General features: G+C 36.7%; 1 protein-coding gene across 6 annotated transcripts in view; it reads left to right on the top strand.

Annotated features, from left to right (window-relative positions):
- ITSN1 (intersectin 1) overlaps window positions 1–21,450 on the top strand; it is a 133,190-nt gene that overhangs the window by 39,787 nt on the left and 71,953 nt on the right. For 5 of the 6 annotated variants that reach the window (XR_011727808.1, XM_071753819.1, XM_071753813.1 and 2 more), the window contains exons 5-14: window positions 6,417–6,577; window positions 8,057–8,236; window positions 8,868–8,961; window positions 11,909–12,009; window positions 12,468–12,531; window positions 14,722–14,859; window positions 15,806–15,921; window positions 19,177–19,439; window positions 20,105–20,254; window positions 20,427–20,567. Coding sequence is in view for 5 of the 6 variants with exons in the window: in XM_071753819.1 (XP_071609920.1) it covers window positions 6,417–6,577; window positions 8,057–8,236; window positions 8,868–8,961; window positions 11,909–12,009; window positions 12,468–12,531; window positions 14,722–14,859; window positions 15,806–15,921; window positions 19,177–19,439; window positions 20,105–20,254; window positions 20,427–20,567 (1,408 nt within the window). In the remaining variant the exon portion in view is untranslated. The remainder of the gene's footprint in view (window positions 1–6,416; window positions 6,578–8,056; window positions 8,237–8,867; window positions 8,962–11,908; window positions 12,010–12,467; window positions 12,532–14,721; window positions 14,860–15,805; window positions 15,922–19,176; window positions 19,440–20,104; window positions 20,255–20,426; window positions 20,568–21,450) is intronic. The other variant, XM_071753822.1, reaches the window with a different exon arrangement.

Here is a 21,450-nt window from a genome sequence, read left to right as displayed (position 1 = left end):
TGTGGCAAGAAGTCCTTTGCAGCCTGCAAGGGACACTGAAATACGCTCAAGACTGCATTGAAAGTGTGAATCATTGTTTGTCTTAGCTCCCAGGGGTAAGATCTCAAAGTGACACATTTTGGATTAAGCAATATTCTTATGTTGCTTATCTAAATCTGTAGTAGCGTTGAGTAGTTTACTAGCAGGGGTAGTTCTGGAGTAATAAACCCAGAATTTCTGTGAGACATAAGAGATGCATAAAGCATCTTTTCTATCAGTATTACTTAGTTCTTGAATAGATGAACTAAAAAATTATTTTTTTTTTAGCTAACTCTTGATTATCAGAAGGAAAGAAGGGAATGTACAACAGTCTTTAAGGAAGGAAAGTTGTTATTCTGAGTTAGAGCAACTTGTAAAACTCTTCAAAATAATTTTCTGATCCCAGAAATATGCAAGTGTGTGCACGTTGTGTTTTGGAAGTGTTTTCCCGTTTATTCTTAATGAGTCCACTCATTTTGAATACAGTTGGTCATATTAATATCCGCAAGGTAGGAGCCTAGCATGCATTTCATGAAGGATTATCTACAACTGTATGCAGATAAGCTTATGCTAATACAACTGCCATAGGCAAAAAAACAGATGAAACTTTATTGTGTAGAAAACTGCAACTGGGAAAGGAACTGCAGGGGGGACTGACCTAATGAGTGATTGGCCATACTGCTGTCAGAGCTCCTTGCAGAAAAAGCAAGCCTTCTATCTCCATTAGTTCCCAAATGTATTATCTCATGAGCGAGAGAATTTTGTTTGCGTAAGTGAGGAGTATAAGGATTTTTACTGTCTTATATTTTAGTTTTATTTAAAAATGAATTACCATTTTTTGTGAACCTCAAGAAATGCTGGTTACCTAGCTAAGTACTAGTTAAACATCTGCTGCAAGAGCTGCTTTGAGAATTTTCTGTAGTTGGTGTAATAGTTTTCTAAGGTTCAAGTTTACAGACCATAAGGACTGTATCTTATTTTAATTTCTGCTATTAATCAAAACTTCTCCAGAGTTCATTTTAAAGTAGGATCTCCATGTTTTTAACATTGAGAATTCCTGTGTCCCTTCTATTCATCATTCAAGAAGCAAAGAAGTTTCTGAGACCTCAGTGAAGCAGATGAGTGGAATTATTATGGTCTGTCATGACAAATTCTTCACTGTTCTCCCCTTTACAGGCTTTGGAGTTTACCAAGCTGGTAATCTATTAAGAAGCCTCTAAATAGGCTTTGAATTGAAACTGCAATGGCTCAGAAGATAACTGCTTTTAAGTAGGCTATAATCTGGCTTTCTTCTAAAGCCCTTATGAATGGTGGCCTCAAAAAGAGTCTTCTGTGTAGCCTCTGGAATTAAATGAGAACTAAAATAATCAATGCCATCTGTTTTTCATGCATTTAAAGTTACTTATATTTTCAGGAGAGACTAAAGCTATTGATTGACTTACCTATTTCTGATGTACGCATACGTCACCACCTTAAATTTCTGTCCAGGGGTGGGAGTGGTAGATTATGGGTGGCGATTTTCTGAGTTGTAACTCAGAAATAATTAATCCTGAGTTTTTGAACTGCAAGGAAGGGTTTCCTTGTTTTAACACTGTGTGCTGTTTTCATGGAGATAGATGTTTTGCATGCTAACCATAAACATATTTGGCATAAAAAACCCAGCATGCTCAGTTTCTGTGTCTCATAAATACAAAAATAATCAAGTTGTCATTGCGTTTTTAAGAAAGGAGGAGAAAAAGATCGTATCATAGAATCATAAAATGGCTTGTGCTGGGAGGGAGCTTAGAGATCATCTTGTTCCAAGCCCCCTGCCATGAACAGGGACACCTCTCACTAGATGTGGTTGCCCAAAGCCCCAACCAACCTGGCCTTGAACACTGCCAGGGAGGGGACAGTCACAGCTTCTCTGGACAACCTGTGTCAGGGTCTCACTACCCTCACAGGAAATAATTTCTTCCTAATGTCTAACCTAAATCTTCCCTCTTCCAGTTTAGAGCCATTCCTTCTCATCTGATCACTCCCTTGTAAAAAGTTCACCCCCCAACTTCTCTGTAGCCCCTTCATATACTGGAAGGCTGCTATGAGTTCTTCCTAGATCCTTCTGTACTCCAGGCTGAACAATCTTATCAGTAGGGGAAGAATTTTGTCAGCATCTGAAACCTAGCGTTGTGATGAAGCCTACTGCAATTATTCTCATTAGAAAACCCTTGTTATAAACACAGCCCTGTTCCATAACATATTATAAATATTTAGTCACTGTGAAATCCGTTTACTGCTCTGCACTGGTTGGTTCTGGCCAGACCTTAAATGAAACAAATTTAAGAACACCACATCCTTCTACATTTCATTCGAAGCAGAACAGTGAAATTAGGTAGTGTTTGCTGTCATCTACTCACTATATTTAAGGTGATGTTTATTCAAAAGTAGCATTGTAATCTAACAGCATGACACTAGGTTCAGTAATTAGAAATGGAAATTAGTCTTATTTTTGAATGAATGATTTTGTCAGACAAAAGCTGATTTTTCTTAGCATGCTGTAAAAATGTGTGTAAATTCTGTACTCTGATTTTTTTGCTGAAATTTATGCTGTTCATTTAAATAACAAAGCCATTGACACAGAGTAAATGGTTGAACAGAAGGTCAGATGCTAAATTAAAAGCTACTGATGATTATGTGACTTGGAATTCAAGTATAGCAATGAGACCTGTGCACATCAAAGTTTCTTATTACTGGACAATTAGTATTTTCTCATATAGAATACAAAGACTTACTATGTTCTAGTAGTATACTCTGTAAATAAATACTCTCCAGTGTCTGCAGACTCAAGGTCACCTCCAGCACGATATTTACTCACGGTATTTTCATGGCCGTACCTATGGTAGGTTGAGGAACTCTGCCTATGCTTTACTAATGGAAGGGCTTAAATTTTATAAATCAAAATATTTGCAGTTGTAGAAGCCACTTAGGTTGAACAAATAAGACTATTTTAAATGCAGTTTGTGTAATCACTTAGCTTGAATGGAAAATGTAAGGACCTTGTAATTATTTGAGCTGTCTGTGCCAGTTGTTCACTATGGAGCTGACTACTTCTACATATGTTGAGGAATGAGTTGTCTTTGGGACACCAGTGACTGCTTGGAGAGCAGTAAAAAATCTGCTAGAACAAGTTTATCCAGATCAATTTCTCTAGCTTTGTCCCTAAGCACGTCCTGAGATCGTTAGCTATATGAGCCTGGTTTTTACTGCCCAATTCCACTGAGCATCTGACAGAGGAATGTTGAACTAAAAAGGCTAACTTAAACTTTCTTTAAAAACTCCACACATTTTCTTTGTTGAATACTTTTGAATTTTCTTTAGTTGCCTTCAAAAAGTGTAGTATCTGCTAAAAGCATAAATTAAATTGAGCTAATTATCTTCTCCTTGTTTCCATTGTTCTCAATACTCTGTAATTTTCTAATGAGGCTTTCTTACCCTTAATATTAATTCACTCTATGTTAGTTTACTTTCCAGTGCAAAACCCACAAAAGCAAGCACTTCAGAAAATATATTTAGCCATTATTTTTCTGCCACTTTAACAGTCCAAATACTTTTTGCTTCTTGAATGTTTTGGGTTTGCAGGACCTGAAACATACATTTCTTCCAAGTAAGACTTTTAGAAATATATCATTGCTGTTTATAGGTGGTGACTAATGAACTTCATATGAATAGTTTTTGTTGTAAAAAGTGAAATGCGTATGAAGAAGAAAATGAAAATGTACTGAATAATACTACTGCTTGTAAGCCTAAGTGATGATTTTGGGCAGCAAAAATTCTACAGCATGTTGTGGCATACATCCATGCTATCGTTATAAAAAAGAGTGGATATTCTTAATTGTCATGGTTAAACTATGAATTAGTTCAAAATAAATTTGGACTTTTTACAGGAATTTTAAATTGATAGAAATTATTTCTGTTGAGAAAATTTTATAGAGATACTAACATGTCCTTTGAGGTTTATATCTATTTCCTTGTATAGGAGGAAAAGCACTATGTACTGCAGAGAGGCAGTCTGATTAAAGTTTGCATATAGTGGCATGTGGTATGTAAACCTCACTGGACAGAAAGGTATGATGGATGCTAATGAGCTTTTGATATTTTTATGTCTGGAGGAAGCCACAGCAATTGGGAATTAACAGAACATGGATAACCTCACTAACAAATTATGAGAAGGCTATCTTGTGTTTTTAACTATTTTCTGGAAGTAACTATACCTCTCATTTTGAAATACACATTTTTTTTTAACAGCTGTTGCAGTCCATCATTTCTGTTGCTTAACAGAAGAGAGGCTCCCCCTCCTCCTTCACTAAGGTTCTCTCACTTGTTACAAGTTTTGTGAAGGCAAAACCATTATGTTTTCCGCTCTAACTTAGCCTGCCAGTGCATCAGGAGGAATCAGGGTGGTGCTTGCTCTTTGTGGAAGAGGTGTCAGAAGCTGACACTCTCGGTCAGTGGTGTTCTGCAAGTGACAGGACATGCCCATTCCAAATTTGTCATACTTTTGGTACAGATTTGCCATGCTGGCCTTCCCTTTTTGCTGGCTGGACTAACATAAATGAAGTCTGACTGGTACGGTGGGATCTTTTTAACTAATTATTTGTCAAATGAACCATATACTAAGCAATTATGACTGAAATTTGAATCCAAATCACGTTATGCTGTATGGGCCCCAGAATCAGTTGCCACAACATTTAGAATTCCATAGGCTTCCAGGTAGTGGGATTGGTGGAGGGTTTAAGGTTACTGAAGAGTGTAGATTTGGTAAGAAGCTTCAGGAAACCAACCACTGAAAGTTCTTACAGCCAAAACTTGTTTTTTAATTACATACATGTAGTAATTCAACATCTTTCAGGTAGATACTTACATGCAATACTTACCTTTCGTTTTAACTGTAAGCTTCCAAGTCTACAGTTTCCTCACCAAACTTTCTCTTCTTAAATACCACTGCCAGATTTTCAGTAGTATTATTTGTCATTGGGGAATTAGAGTAGTTACACTGCTGAAAATGCTGTCCTGTAAGTATTGGGAAGGGTTGGAGTGTCTACATTTTTGGGGAAATGCCACTGGTGATCTAAACCAGGGGAAACTCTGTAAGATGTATTGTTGACCTGTTCGTTGCAAGTCCTGCTGGGATCTGCCTCTTTGTTGGGTTTTCCTAGGGTCTTATTTTTTTTTGTTGAGGTGGGAGGGTTTTTATTTTGTGAATGCTTTGCCAGTGCATTTACCTTGTCTAAGTATCAATTAAAACCAGCTGTCTGTTTAGTGCAGTACTTTCTTGACAACTTTTCACATATTTGTGGGAAAGCTTTGCTTGACAAGGATTTGGGAACCTGTGTGGGCTTGTGGAATGCTCAGTGTTTGGCCCATGAAGCTCATCAGGGCCAGCTCTGATAAGCTCTTGGACAGGAGACTGAGTGGGATGGCCCAGACAAAGTGCCACACAGTGCATAGAAAAAAAGAAAAGAAAAAACAAAAAACCTACCTTTTCTTCATGGTTGAACATGGTGCTCTTAGAGGTGATAATTTTGTGATCAGAAATGAAGCTTTAAACAGACTGCCTGTCATGTCTTCAACATGCAAATGTATGCATGAGCATTATAAGACATATTATTCCAATACTGTTATGTGTACTTAATTCTTCAAATAAATGCAAAGAAATAAGCATAATATTTAAAACTAAGTTTACAACTGATGAGTTTATTACTATACATTTCTTTGGGGTTTTTATTTGGTTTGCCATTGTGGAAAGTTACATTCTTCTTCTTGCTTCTCTCCCCCCAGCCTCCCCACCCTTTTCCCTGCTGAACATTGTTTTCCTAACCATCAAATAAAGAAACAAAAAGAAGTCTGTTCAAGTCAGGCTGCTTTACATGGAAGCTTATTCGTGGTCTAGGCTCAATGTTTTATCTGGAGTACTAACATTTAACTGAAAACACATTTGTACACTTGTAGATGTAACGGTGTTTAGTAAAGGGCAAAGATTTAAAGACTGTTCTATTTTAAGTGTAGCTACAGTACAGATTTGCAGCCTGTGGTGCTTTATGTAGTACTGGATGTTTTATTTATGTGATTTTGCAAAGTTTTTGTAGAAGTACATTAATCTCTCTTCTCTAGGTACTTCACTGTAATTACGCTAAGAGTTGAATAGTGAATTTAAAAATATTTGTTAATCATCCCAAGAAAGAAAGAAGGAGATTTGGTTTAAACAGTGTCTTGTTTTATGACTATTTTTAGCCTGGCATACTGATTTTGAGTGGACATTAAGTAGTCTTGAATATACATGCCTGTGTGTTCACAGTCCTAGGTCAGTCCCCGAAGTTCATAATTTGAGCATTTGACTGTGAAAATCCTATGTTTTGTAGGGCTCTAGCTGACATGAACAATGATGGGAGGATGGATCAGTTGGAGTTTTCAATAGCTATGAAACTTATCAAATTAAAACTACAAGGTTATCAGCTCCCATCTGCACTGCCTCCTGTCATGAAGCAGCCACCTATTGCTCTGCCTACTGCACCAGGATTTGGTAAGCTCTTTGGTTTTCTCCTTGTGAGCTTGTATTATAGCAACCTAAGTTGAATTTGATTGTTTTGCAGTTTCTAAAAGAAACTTTAGGAAAACGTACTTGTAGAAGGATGTGGACTCCAAAACAAATGCTTCCATATGCATGGAAGTGCTCCAGCAAAAAACTGTCAAAGCTTTTAGCACCCAACCATATTGAATAACATAATCTGATTATGGTCTTATACCTCATACATTTCAAACAAAAGTCTTGGCAGGGGAAAAAGTGATCAGGTAGAAAGGCTAATGCAATCCAAAGAGATGGAGTTTAAATAAAAACTATTAAATCAAAACTATTGTTATTTATCTCTATTTTTCATCACGGGATCTCCAACTTTGGCAAGATTAGCTGTATTTTTCTTGTCTTTTTACAAATCATGGTAGTAATGCACCCCTCTGCTTTTATTTTATGAACAGTGCTGCACTGGTATTAGCTAGAACAGCTACTGGTTCAGTTCTCGTGGTTAGTACTTTCAGGGTCACCATCATTTCAAGGAGAAGAGTAGGAAAAATGAGATAGTGAGAGGAAAATAACAAAATGAAGCTGAACCTCATGTCTGAATCCTTGATGATGTGTTGTAGTCTGTGGTGAGAGGTTCTTTACCTTTTGGTTTTAGTCATTGCTGTGGCTCAAGTTGACTGGTGCCTGAGGATCACTGCTGTGCTTAGGAGAAGGGGATAGTGCCTTTGACGAACTGCGTGCGACTCTGTTTGACCAGATGTTGCTTCCATAAGTTTTACAGACAGTTTTATTTTTGACTGTTAAGAAATCAGAGAAATCAAACAGAATGTATACTGGGTTAAGTGAGAAAAGGCATAATGACACCAACCCCCCAAGAAAACCAGCAACATCTGTGCTTTTATTTTTTCTGTTTCAGTGTATACTTGATCTCGGCTGCTTGCACACAGCCTCATTCTTCCCACTGGCATGGCTGGACCTCCTTAACCTCCCTGTTATCCATGCAACTGTGCTTACACCTAAAATACCTCATTACTGTGCATTACCCTATTAGCTTTGCACTGTTTCATATTGACAATAGGCTGCAAGCAGTTATCCTGAAGCTTGTTCTTTTCAACTGTGGCTGAGTGTTGGCTTTGGGTTCATTACTCACTGGAAGTTGACAGTGCTGCTTTCATTTATTTTAAGGCAAGCAATTCTTCAGCAAATGCAAATAGACTTTTTTGGTTAGTGTTGCATCCAGTGTGATCTTATATGCATACATTATAAAGTGGTATGTTATTCCCTCTGCATTGTTTTATGTTCCCCTGCCATGCTAATGGTGCAGTGGACTGTAAGAGTTCTTTCAAGGGGTATGTGAAAGTTTCTAATTCAATATGCTTTTTAATTCTGCATTTACAGCTGGGTTGCAGGCAGCAACTGAAATGTTATATTTATATTAGGGGTCTCTAAATTAGAAAAAATTTCTCCTTTTCTTGCCCATAGGTATTGGGGGCATTGCCAGCATGCCATCTCTTACAACTGTTCCCCCAGTGCCAATGGCATCTATTCCAGTAGTAGGAATGTCTCCACCATTAGTATCTTCAGTTCCTGCAGCAGCAGTACCTCCCCTGGCTAATGGAGCTCCTGCTGTTATACAGCCTCTGCCTGGTTTTGCTCATCCTGGTATGCTACATACTGAGACTCTGTTTACTCTCTTGCTGTTAACAAACAATTTTGCCATTTTCTTTGGATCCAGAGAACAGTAGACATGGAAATAGTCATTGTAACTTACTTTAAAAAATTACTTGGGGTAAAAAATACTTTGGGTGCTTTGGCTTAGCCCAATATAATTGATAAGCAATCTCGTATAAAAGTTAAAGAAGAAACATGGACATACCATAATGTAACAGTCATGTTGAGCAAAATATTAACCCTTTTATAACAGCAGTGGGGTAAATATAGCTTGCCAATAAACTGTTGCCTAGAAATTGTTTCTCTCCTCTCTATTTATAACTATTGAAGTGCTGCTATTTGTTTGGTTTACTTTAAAATACTGTAATACATATGGTTTATAACATCACAATATTATTTGTTATCAACAGTGTTTCTATAAAGCAAGACATATGAGGGGAGGTGCCTGTGTGTTTGCACCTGTTTTGTTGGACACTGTTAACTCATCCTGGTATTTTTTAAAGGGATACCTTCAAGAGAACTATAATGCTTATATATGATGTTAGGAACTAAATGAATTGCATTTAAATTTGGCAGTTTAAAGTGCTTATACTAATAAAGACATGTATTCTCTTATTTACAGCCCCATTGCCAAAGAGTTCTTCCTTTAGTAGATCTGGTCCAGGATCACAGCTAAATGCAAAACTGCAAAAGGCACAATCATTTGATGTAGCTAGGTAAGTTGCTATCCCAGAGTTAGAAAAACCACTTCTCTTTCATGAAATTGTTTTCTGAAATAATATTTACTTGCAGAAATTAATTCCTGCTAAGATACTACTTCCGGATTTCATAGGATGCTGTGGTTTTACAAGGAATGCTCTCTGAGCAGTGAATCACTCAAATACAATAATTAGCTGTTAGAATATGTTTTGACAGTTTTTTCAGACTCTTGAAAACTTAATTTTTAGAAAAGCAAATGTACTCTGCATTGTGTAATACTGCATAGGCACCCCTGTTAGTGTGAAAAAAAAATCCTTTTCAAATTAGCAACTCTGTGATTATTTAAAAAGCAAAATATTTAACAGTTCTCATATTTTACTTCTTTGCACTTAATGCAACTTTCTTATGTTTCTTATACATCCTTCAAGCTCTACATGAAAATTTGCCTAAAAGGGCTTTTCGAGTATTTCACTGCCTAGGAAAATGTATGGTCAGGCATAATCTGTTTTACTATGGTTTGAAGACACTTGTCTAACAGAATAAAACTGTTAGAGGATGTATGACAGAATCATCACAGAATGGTTTGGGTTGGAAAAGACCTTAAAGATCACCCAGTTCCAACCCCCCTGCATGGGCAGGAACACCTTCCCCCAGATCAGGCTGCCCAGGGCCCCATCCAACCTGGCCTTGAACACTGCCAGGGAGGAGGCAGCCACAACTTCCCTGGGCAACCTGTGCCAGTCTCTCACCACCCTCACAGGAAAGAATTTCCTCCTGATATCTAATCTAAATCTCCCCTCTTCCAGTTTAAAGCCGTTGACCTTTGTCCTATTGCTACATGCCCTTGTAAAAAGTCGCTCCACAGCTTTATTGTAGGAGGAGGTAGTAATTTGCCAGAGTCTTTATGAATCAAAACTTTCTCAGAGGTCTATGCTACATTTTTTTTCCAAGAAACAAATGGGTTGGAACATTCTTCAGTGATCAGTTTTTAATTTCACTTCTGCATATTTTTCTTGTGCCCTGGTATTAGATAAGCAATAGTACCGATTATTGCCAAATAGGATTAAAATTCTTTCAGAACAAATAATTCTTTTTCTGTTTGAAATCTAGTACTGTCAGGAAAATAGAGAGATAGTCTAATATAGTTTTCAGAGGTTCAAGAATTTGTCTGCTTTGTCTGTAACAATTCTTTTAGTATTTGTAATGAATGAAGTTCAAAGAACTTCAGCTGAACTGAATTCAAGGCATTCCATAAGCAGGCTGTCGTTGTTTTGTGCTTATGTGGATCTTGCTGGTCACTTTTATTGCCAACAGACTTCTCTTCTGAGGTGAAATTGCATGGTCTTTGAATCAGCTTGGGCCAGGGCTGGAGCTTTCTTAGCTCAATTGCAGTTTCTTCAGTAGCTGAAATTTCTGCCATCATTGAAGGGGATATTTTGTCACAGACTGCTGCTAATGCTGTCATGTGTCTTTTTTTGAGTTTTAGTTTGGAGGAAACAAGATAGCCAGGTAGTTGATTTGCAGAAGATGTGGAAAAGGAGGAAGAAAAATTAAGTTCATTAAATTGAAATGTAAAGTTGAACTTTTGGTGGGTTTTTTTCCTATTTGAGAATTATTTTGAATTTTGAGAAGCGTGAAATTTAAAATTCCACTTGCAGTGATTTCATCACTCTGCTGACTCACCAGCAGTGAACTCACGGCATACATGATATTTGGCATATGTGTGTCAACTGTTTTGTCCTCCAGCATTTTTTCTTCCGAAACTTCCATCTGAGTATCTGTGAAGGCAAGTTTCATTACTTTAAGTAGAGTAATCTTACTTTACCGATCATGGTACAAGCATATGTAAGACAGAAGTAGACCTAATGCATGGAAACCCCAAATCCAGCAAAACTAGTGAGGAATTCATATGGATAAAATTTAAATAGTTAACATTTTTTTTTTTTAAGTTTCAGTTCTTATTTTCAGTATGTAAGATGCAGTTTGGTTTTGCTTTGCTCCCATGAAAGAAAGTTATTAAAGTACGATAGGTTGGAAATAGAAAATAGAAATAGAGGTATTAGCCGTTTTAGGTCTTGTCATGTGAGCATATGATATGAGGTCAATTAGTAGAGTATTTACATAATCCTTCTTAGCTTAACTTTGAAGGATTTTACCATCCTATCTGCTCAGTGTACCAGGGAAAAGGGATTTGGTGGTTTTGGTTCATTTTTTTAAACTGTAATTTGATATGCAGTTAGAAACATGTATCTGATCTGGCTGTGCTTTTTTTTTAACCTTAAAAAAAAAATTACAAGACTTGGACGTGTCTTAGGACAGAAAAACTGTGCTCGTTGTTTTTCAGTATGAAGATCTGTCAGCCATCCCATGTCAGCATGGGAAGTTATAGCTATAAATAACAGCACTCACCCTATTATGTGGGTGAGTTAGAATTGGGAATATTACATTTGTCACTTGAGTTCCATTGTTAGAAACTTTGATTGCTTTCAAGTATAGATTTTTCACACTTGTTTCCATGTTTTAAGCGTATTTTACATTTATTTTCTTTAATCAGCTTACAAATTGTTTTGCTAAGACAACCATTTAAAGACAGGGTAAAATGAAATATTACTTCTGACTGTGGTAAGGGGTATCTATTTTGTGTTTAGGTAAAAGCTTTTAGCTCCTCTCAACTGTTTTGGTTACTTAAGTCCCTGCTAATAAAGAAAACTGCAAAACTCTTAGGCCTGTCATTGAACTGTACCTAAAAACGTCTTCTAAGATACTGAATTACAATTAATGTTTTCAAAAAAGAAGTCAAAGCTGTTGTGCTTTCAGAAATAGAAGGGAATGTTTATTAAAAAAACTGTATCAGGCATAAAACTTGATCTCTATTCATTACTTCATCCTGTTGTATCTGGTAGCTTCATGTTGTTAAATTTAAAATTCTATTTTCTCCTCTCCTTATCTTTTTTCTAATTCTAGTGTGCCTCCTGTGGCAGAGTGGGCTGTACCTCAGTCATCAAGGCTGAAGTACAGACAGCTGTTTAATAGCCATGATAAAACAATGAGTGGACACTTAACAGGTATTGAAGCAGTTTTTGTTGTCTCCTTTTTTCATACTGTAGAAGGCCAATTATAATAACATTTAGAATGCTGGTAATATGAGACTCTCTTGTCTCTCTGCTGTCACCATCAATATTTTCTTGTTAATATCTCCCAACTACTTCATGATCCTGCTTGGGAGCTTTTTTAGGAGCTGGGGATTTATCATAGCTGGGATCATTATATCACTTTCTTAACTTTATGGTCTTTAATCTGAATGTTTTTTGCAGAGAAGGGAAGGGTTATGTATTTTTTAATACTTTCCTTTCTGGGGTGAGGTGGGGAGCGTAGGGATAGCAATATGTATAGCCTGTTTATGCTGATGACATCTCTTCAGTATTACCTACTCAGAACTAAGCTCCACTTATGCAATAGCTATCTGTTAATGTAAAAAAAAGAGAAATTTGCATATTTATTAATCTTTGTTTCACTTTGTTAGGTCCACAAGCAAGAACTATTCTTATGCAGTCAAGTTTACCCCAGACTCAGCTGGCTACAATATGGTAAAAATAAATCTATCGATTGCTACCAGACTGTAAACTGTATTTAAACCTCTATGCTGTACCCTGAGGGTTTTTTTCTCCTTTTTCAGTGCCCCCTTACTCATCATTACGTGCTGCTTTTTTTTAATGTATAGCTTTGTAAATCAAAACCTGCACTACTATGCTTATACTAACATTACTTCACAACATTAAAAAAGATGGTCTTTTCCACTATGCATATAGATGTTTTGTGATTTCAGTTCTGAAGGTTTTAGGCAAACCAAATATTCAGCCTCTTATGTCTTACACATCCCCACTTATATGTGATACATATAGGTGTATGCATAGGTAGTATGAAACAAAGCTTAATCCAGAACCATATGTTCTTTGGGGGCTTTTCTGCCTTCTATGTGAGTTTTTAAGGGCTTATTTCCAAGGGATTGGAGTTACCTATGTTTAAAATAATGGATTTTAAAAGTATTTGTCTTGGCTTCTCTTTTTCCTTTTGACTTCTTGTTTGCTGAAGTTAATTGTGTTCCTATTGTCAGGTGGATTAGCCTCTCTCCTCCCTCATATTTTAGAAGGTCATGCTTTCCCATTCACTGCATAATGTTTCTACTTTATTACTTGAATAGTACTTGATTATTACTGACTTATGGTTATCTTTGGTGACTTCTCAAATGGCTATCACACTACTTCTATATGTATTTTTAATTTCCAGTTGCCTTTACATGTTCTTTCTAATTAACTTCTATATTTTATAAGTCTCTGCTTGCTAGTCAGCTCACTTACCCATCTGCCTTCTCTGTGTGGGTATCAACTGTGTTATCACTCTAATGTGGCAGTTTAATGGCATTTGCTTTCTTTGCTAAGCATTGGAATTTTTATTTTTTATTATTTTAATTTTTTAAATTTTTTTATTTTAATTTTTATCTTATTTTTTAATTTTTATCTTAAAAAGCACTCTCCTCTAACAAAGCTACTATAAGGAAAAAAAATAATCTGCCTAATCACCCAGCAGGCCAAAAATACTCTGCTTGTTATCAGTACTTAAGTAGGTTGTGTGGGCAGGTGAATGATGCCAACATAGTCCAGGAGTTCTAAACATAACTCTCTTAATTCTTGACATTCAAAACTGCCGAGTCCATTGAGATAAGGAGCGGATTTTACAGTTTTTGTTGTCCTAGGTAATTCTCACTTTCCCAGTACAAACTCTCTAACAGTGGAACAGCTGTTGCTATTTTCTGAGGCAAGATTTGTCACTCACTGACTCAAAACCACACAAAGTGAAATACTCGTGTGCAGGGTGCCAGCTATTCCGGAGCAGCTGTTTCGGCATTTCCGTAACAAAGATGTGGGGTCAGACTGTCCGGTTGGCTGATCAGTTATATTCTTGCATGCTAGATTTTCATTCTTCTGGCTTGTTCTTGTGCCTTAGATGAGCAGCTCAGCATCAAAAGCATGGATCAAATAGGACTGTAATTGCCTTCCAAATTTAAATCCCATAAACAAAGTCCTGTGCCTTGAGACATCAAAGGAATGTATCCGTTGCTTACCTTTGATTTTTCACAGTAGTATGGGGGATTTTCCTGTGTGATTGAACTGCAGCATGCTAGGGAAACAAAGCTGGTGTTAAATTTAGTCCAGTGCCACCTTAATATGAGCAAAAGCATTTTGTGCATCTGATGGAGCACTGGGTTTATGCCATCCAGAGCTGTTACTCCATGATTTTTTAATGTGTGTATAATGCTAAAGTGTTTTTGTGCTTGTCAGGACTAGAATATTGATGGCTTTGATTTTAATGCAAATGTGTGCTCTGGAATGTGAAATGGGAGCCTCCAGGAAAGGAGGAGACTAAACCAAAAAGTTTTATGAAATATGTGAGCTGATTAATTTCTAATATGTAGAGAAGAAGGTTCAGGAAGACTCCATTGATTAATGTTACTTATGCAGCAAATGGTACAGGCAGCACTCAAAGAGAAGTGAAGTACAACCCATGGCTATGAAGATAGTTTCAAGGCAGATATGCCTGAGAAATTTGGGCAATAGTGAAATATTTGATTTTTGCCTTTTATTTGTTTTGAAGAAATAGTTATGTGGAAAAAAAAATCATGAAAAAATTAATTTGGAACTGAATACTTTAAAACCATGCATTTAAAAAGATTTTTAATATTTAAGAATTTACTTATTTTGTACTTCTTCTTTAAAAAGGAATCTTTCTGATATTGATCAAGATGGAAAGCTTACAGCTGAAGAGTTTATTCTGGCTATGCACTTAATTGATGTAGCTATGTCTGGTCAGCCGCTGCCACCTGTACTGCCTCCAGAATATATTCCACCTTCATTTAGGTAACCGGTTATAATTCTGTAATCTTGCTTGTAAATTTTTATTTCATTTAGGAAAGCTGTTCTGTGAGTATAAAGTACAAGAGACTGAAAAGTAACCACTCTTCTTTTTGTACTGCATCGATGGCACCAGAGAGCCTTCTTGGGGGAAATACTTCTCTGGTTTTTTGGTTTTATTACAAGTACTGGATGCTGGAAGTAGCAAGAATTCCTCTTAAGAATGCAGGTTTAGCCAATGTTTTATGCTAGCTTATCTTCCAAACTTGCTCAGTCTGGCCATATAATTTTAAAGTGTTACACTTCATAGTTTATACTTATGTAGAGCAAGTGGAATGTATTGGAATTCAAATCATTCTATGAATTTATATTGTAGACAATTCAGGTGTCTTACATACAGTTCTATCTGTGAATAGGAGTGTTGAGTCATTACTTGTATTTCTTACACTTTTTTTGTGGAGAAATAGGTGGGAAGATAGTAACAGCAATGGAAAGAAATGTTTGCATACAATCATAGCTTCATGTTCTTTAATTATCCTCCTGAGTATTACGCTTTTTTTGTTTATTTCACATGGGGTCTTGTTTTTAGCCTGACTGTGGTGACCTCTTACTCTATCTTTGCAACTTTTGCTATAGTTGAAGTTGCCATTTCCCCAACTTCAGATTGATCACACGTAAAAGATCTTGAGAACAGGGTTGAACACATCTGTAAGTTGCGTGGTGTTCTGAACTTTGAGCTGGGTTTCTCAGATCACCAGTGTGTGCTCTTGGGACTCTGGAGGATACTGTTATCTTAGTGGCAATAGCAGGGTAAAATCCTCTGGGCAACACTGAGGGAAAATTAAGTGTCATTAAACATTAGATCATTGCATTTAATTTATCTTTAAGTCATAAATAAATTTGGCATGCATAAGTTCTTTAAAGCAATTTGTAATTATTGTTTTGCTGATAGAAGAGTGCGCTCTGGTAGTGGCATTTCTGCTGCAAGTTCAGGATCTGTAGACCAAAGGTTACCCGAAGAACCAGCATTAGAAGAGGAACAGCAGCAACTGGAAAAGAAATTACCAGGTAAACAAGCACAAATGGAGATTTATTGTGTGCTGTCGTCAGAGAGGTGTTACCATCAGTTTGTATGCTGTGGATTTATAAAAGCTTGTTAGGAAATGTTTTCTTTCCAGGTCAGTTTGTGACATGTCAGAGGCATAACCGAGCCACTGCTTGGTTCAACTAATTCCTGACTGCCCTGTGATCCTTTGTATTTGTGACAGTGGAATTGTAAGCAACATTCAGGCTGCTTATCTTATGCACTCTGAACAGAGGCAATGCTTTGCAGCCGTCTTCCAGTTCTGCCATCAAAACTTTTTACTATCTCCATCTTCTGGCTTAGGTGGAGTGTAGTTTGGCTTATGTACTCTTTTAAAAAGACAATACACATACAGAGGCCTGTTTCCTTGCAGTCTGTGTAAAAGAATAATTTTTTAATACATGTTTTAGCAGATGTACTTTTCAGAAAATTAAAAAAAAAGAGAGAGACAGCGGAAGAGTGGAAGGGTAGAAAGCCTCCTACATGCTAAGTAGCTAAGTGCTAGGAAACTTCTGATCATCCCCTCAGGCTTCTCTGTACTTTCTTTATTTTTCCTGTTTTGTTGTAAGATGACTGGAATGTCACACATCAACAACATGACAGATCTATAATGCCATAATAATGTTTTTTTGTTTTGTTTGAAATTATTTTTCAATTAGTTTAATTAATTCCTAAGATTCTATTTTCTCTTTAATCACAGGCTAGATCCAAGTTGATGTTTTAGAAGACTTTCCATAGCAGTGTCAACATCCTTCTACAAATCTCTTAACTGTTTAAGAGCTCATGACAATGTGTGTTTAGTTAGCATAATTTTTATTCCCTGTGTTCATTACTCTCTATTGTTTAACATTTGAATTTCCTCTGCTACTTCATTTTCAGGTCACTGTTTTATGAAATTCTTCTAAAGCTCTTCACAGTCAGGTTTTTATTTTAATACTACGACTATCTGGCTTCATCTCCAGAAGCTGTCTTGTTACTTTTCAATCTCTTCCAATAGGTATCTTTGAAGCAGGCTACATAGAATCTTTTCTCTTACTGTGAAAGTTCGTAATTTACTTCACTCCTCAATTGTAATGTTTTAACTATTTACAAGTTCCCAAAGACCTTTTTGCTCTTTCTGGACCAGGTTAGCTCAGGGGATCTGCATGGGGGTAATTCAGATACCAGTCTTGTCTTTGGTTTGTCTTTTGTAACTCACTGCTGCTGGCAGTCTGCTGGGTAATTCTGGCTGTAGGAGGATGAAGGGAGATAGCAGGGACACTGAAGCAGATGTCACTGAGGTCTCACAATGAAATGTTTGGTCACGGGTGTGAGTATTTGCTCGTTGAAGGCTAAGTCTTATGTCCATGGAATCAGAGGATTTTGGTATGCAATTTGTAGTGACAGGAAGGTTTCTGTCAGTTTCTTCAGTAGGTTTCAAAATCATGGAAGTGTTCTGTTGACTTGAGGTACTTTTTCAACTTGTTTATTGACACATTTGACTTGAAAGTGCATTAGACTTGAGAGGCAGCTCTTTCCTGCATTGGTTCTTTCACAGTATGATGTTTAGTCAGGTATACTGACCACCTTTCTGTCTACTGTAGCCTCTGATACTTTGTCAAACATGGGAGTAGACTGACATGTCTGTAGCTTACAGGGTCATTACACTGTCTTTTAGACTGGTGTTGCACTTGTCATCATCTAGTCTTACAGAAGTTTGATGTTGTTTGAAGGATGGATTGCACAGCACAGCTAGTAGCTAATGAATTTTTTATTTGATCTATGGATTAGCATTATCTGGGCTGGCAACCTGTTATTTTTTTAAATTTATTTTAGCTTGAAAGCATTTCCGTTTCCTTATACACCAAAGTGTCTAAGCCTTAGTGTATTTAATGTATAGATTTTCCATTGACAACTTATTTGTAATAGTGAATGTTGCCTTACTAGCTTTGTTAAATCTGTCTAGGCCTTTTTTGTTTTCTTTTTCTTTTGAGACATTTAAAATAGTTGTTATTGTAGGCTTTAATAACTTTTAAAAGCTTTCCCTTAAGCATTGTAACACAAGGCAATAGGTACTTAGCTAACTTGCTAGGAGTTGATCTATTATATTTTTGTACTTTGAATATGATTTGTTTTGTTTTCTCTGGTAGCTACCTTGATTTTGTTGAGTAACCATACTAGCTATCTTAGAATCTGGTGTTTCTTCTTAGTGCTATATATTTTCTGAGCCTTCAACACGTTTTTTAATGTCCAGGCTATTTGCAAATGTTTTGTGCTTCTACCTATTCCTTTTAACTGACTTTCTTGACATAAATATATTTTTTTGTCTCTTTTTGGTTGGTTTCCTAAGTCAGTGGAGTTATAATCACATTCTCCACCTTACAGTATGAATCTTAATATTCTTTGAACCCAGTGGCAAATTTTAAAAAATTTGATAGACACTGAAGCGGTTACATTTTTTCAAGTTTTATGAAAATTGGTGATTGGCAATAGGAAGGGGGTCAAACTTACGGAAAGACAGGAATTCAGCTGGTTCAGCAGATGATGGGCCAATGTGTCAAACAGTTAGTGCATACACAATTTGAAATAAATATGCTGTCTTTTCACTTGCATGCCAAAAAACTAAATGTTGGGCATGCAGAGAGAGAGATGTAGAATATGGAGTATGGGAAAGGGACATACATGGTATGAAATCTGCAGGAATCAAGTCTTCCTGAGAAGATTGAGCATACCATTTCTTCTTTTCTTCATAAGAACTTGGGCATACCATTTCTTTTCCTGACAGTAATGAGTAATTTTATGAGGCTATCAAGTTTAAATACATCCTGGTCGTTTGCATAATGACTTTTTCGTAGTATCATCAGCTGAATTCTTTGCTTTGGAGTAACTGAAGTGTTAGTGTTATCAAATGTATAGAGGAACCTGAGATCCTGTGTCCTCACAGGCGATTAGCTGGTGAATGGCTTGTCTAAATTATACCCACTTACTGGGCTTTGTGGAAAAACCTAGAAGCCTGAGGAACCGGGACTGACATTTACACCTTGGTTTCCTAAGGATGTGCTTCTAAGGGGATCCACAATATAAATTCTAATGATAAAATTTAGAATTTTCTGTAGAGCTGTATTATCAGTAGTTGAGAGCTGCTTCTAGTACTGTTGGAAAGTTGTTTCACTTGGGTTCAGCATATATGGATTTGTTTTTATTTTTAAGTCAGTGGTAGCTTAATTCTCCTTTTTTTCCCATGTTTTCACACATAAAAGTTACATTTGAAGATAAAAAACGGGAGAACTTTGAACGTGGCAACCTAGAACTTGAAAAAAGGAGGCAGGCTCTCCTGGAACAGCAGCGCAAAGAGCAGGAGCGTCTGGCACAGCTGGAACGGGCAGAGCAGGAAAGGAAAGAGCGGGAGCGGCAGGAGCAAGAACGCAAAAGACAACTGGAGCTGGAGAAGCAGCTGGAAAAACAACGGGAATTAGAGCGGCAGAGAGAAGAGGAAAGGAGAAAAGAAATAGAAAGAAGAGAGGTAACCAACTGGGTAAAAAGGACGTGGTTATGCCACTAGCAGCTGTGTTTGATTAGAACAAAACCTAACGTGTACACTAAATATTTTGCTGTCATTTTTAGTACGTGAACATTTAAAGAATGAGCTTAAATTTCTGGGGGTTTGAAGGTAAAGAGAGATTCAGTTATCTCTATTTTTATGTCAAATGAATGAATGAGTTAATTTGTTAAGGAAAACACATACTGATTAATCTAAAAGCTATTATTTTCCGCATTGCCAAATAATGATGCATTCAGTGCAGTAGCATTTTATTCTTCACCAAGCTGCAGAGTGTCTAGCACTGGAAGTTGGCAAGAGATTTGATGCTATCCTAGGAAGTTGTTGAAGTCTTAATATGAAACAACATGTTAAATCAGAGAAAAAGGATCTTGGGAAACTGATTAAAATGGAGTGATACTCTGTTTAGTCATCTGTCTGCTATACAGCAAAGCTCGAAATCATCAGTGCTTTAAGTGAGCACTTAAGCAATTGAGGAACTTTTTGTCTTAAATAGAGGCACATATTTAGTCCCCAGTTTAGCAGTACATTTACACTAAAGTTTTAATTGGGTACGAATACCAGCAATTAGAATAGTTTCTCAAAATACAATTTTTGTTTATTTATTTATTTATTTTTCAATTCTACAGGCTGCAAAACGGGAACTTGAGAGGCAGCGGCAACTCGAGTGGGAGCGCAATCGTCGGCAAGAGCTCCTTAATCAAAGAAACAAGGAACAAGAGGACATAGTTGTTCTGAAAGCAAAGAAGAAGACCTTAGAATTTGAGCTGGAAGCTCTAGTAAGTGGTTGCGTTGCAAATCAAACATACAATCCCAGCAGTGACTGGAATAAAGTCATGCTTATTTTCTATAATTTCAACTTTTAAATATGGAATAAAAGTACTTTTTTAGCTCCTGACTTTCATGACGAACCATTCTGGTAAAAATTATGCTTTCTCTTTTTTTCAAAAGAATGATAAAAAAAATCAGTTGGAGGGAAAGCTTCAGGATATCAGATGTCGGCTGTCTACCCAAAGACAAGAAATAGAAAGTACAAATAAATCCAGAGAACTGAGAATTGCAGAAATCACCCATTTGCAACAGCAGCTACAGGTGAGAAAATGTTCTCTAATTTGCTCTTAGCCTTGCATTTTAACCACCTAAACTGTATCAATATCCTCAGTAGACATTCCACCATATGTGATGCGTTGTTCCTCATGCATAGGGAATTGTAGATAATTTGTCATTCTTTTAAAAGAATGTTCTTTGGACATATCTAGAAATTGCTTCCTACATTTGAAGGTATGTCTATGATTTAAATCAATTATTGGTCAGCAATGGGCTTTTCTACCACTACAAAGAGAATCTCACACACATGATATGTGGGCTTAGTCGTGAAGCCTATCTTAAAACCAAATCTTACTGTCCATTTCAACTTTCTAAGCATAATACAGTACATGAGTGTGAATGAAACCAGACCTTGAAAGTTGAGGTTTTTTTATTTTATTCATGAGTATTTTTTGTCTTTTTTCCCCCTTCTTGCTATTGAAGTTGTGTGTACACAATTACATTTTTTACTAGACATTTTTCTTTTGGCAGCAGCTTGCTATAAAGATTATAATTTAGGGATCACTCTTCACAGTGTTTATATCCAGGTGATGAGAATAATAGCAAAAAAAAAGCTATTGAAGCATACTTGTGGCATAAACAACTGACATTGTTTGGCTTGAAACCACTCTTCTCTCTTTGATAAAATGCTCCTGTCTTGGCAGCTGGAAATTAAATCAGATAGCACTGAATCAAGTGTAGGGTATTAAGTTACATTTAGCAGTACTTCCTTGAAGAGAAAAAAAACCCCAAACATTTGATAAAATATGTGGAAAAGTCCCCTTTACCCGAATAAGATAAAGACTACCAATCTTATGTGCACAGTTTCCATGTAAAAGCAACAGCCACCTGAATTACTCTCTAAACATTCTGTTCCAAAAGCTTTCCA

The sequence above is a fragment of the Heliangelus exortis genome, chromosome 1 (assembly GCF_036169615.1).
Source record: "Heliangelus exortis chromosome 1, bHelExo1.hap1, whole genome shotgun sequence".
In the NCBI taxonomy this organism is placed as follows: Eukaryota; Metazoa; Chordata; class Aves; order Apodiformes; family Trochilidae; genus Heliangelus; species Heliangelus exortis.
Note: the sequence above shows the minus strand (reverse complement) of the source record. Positions and strands in the feature narration are given on the sequence as shown.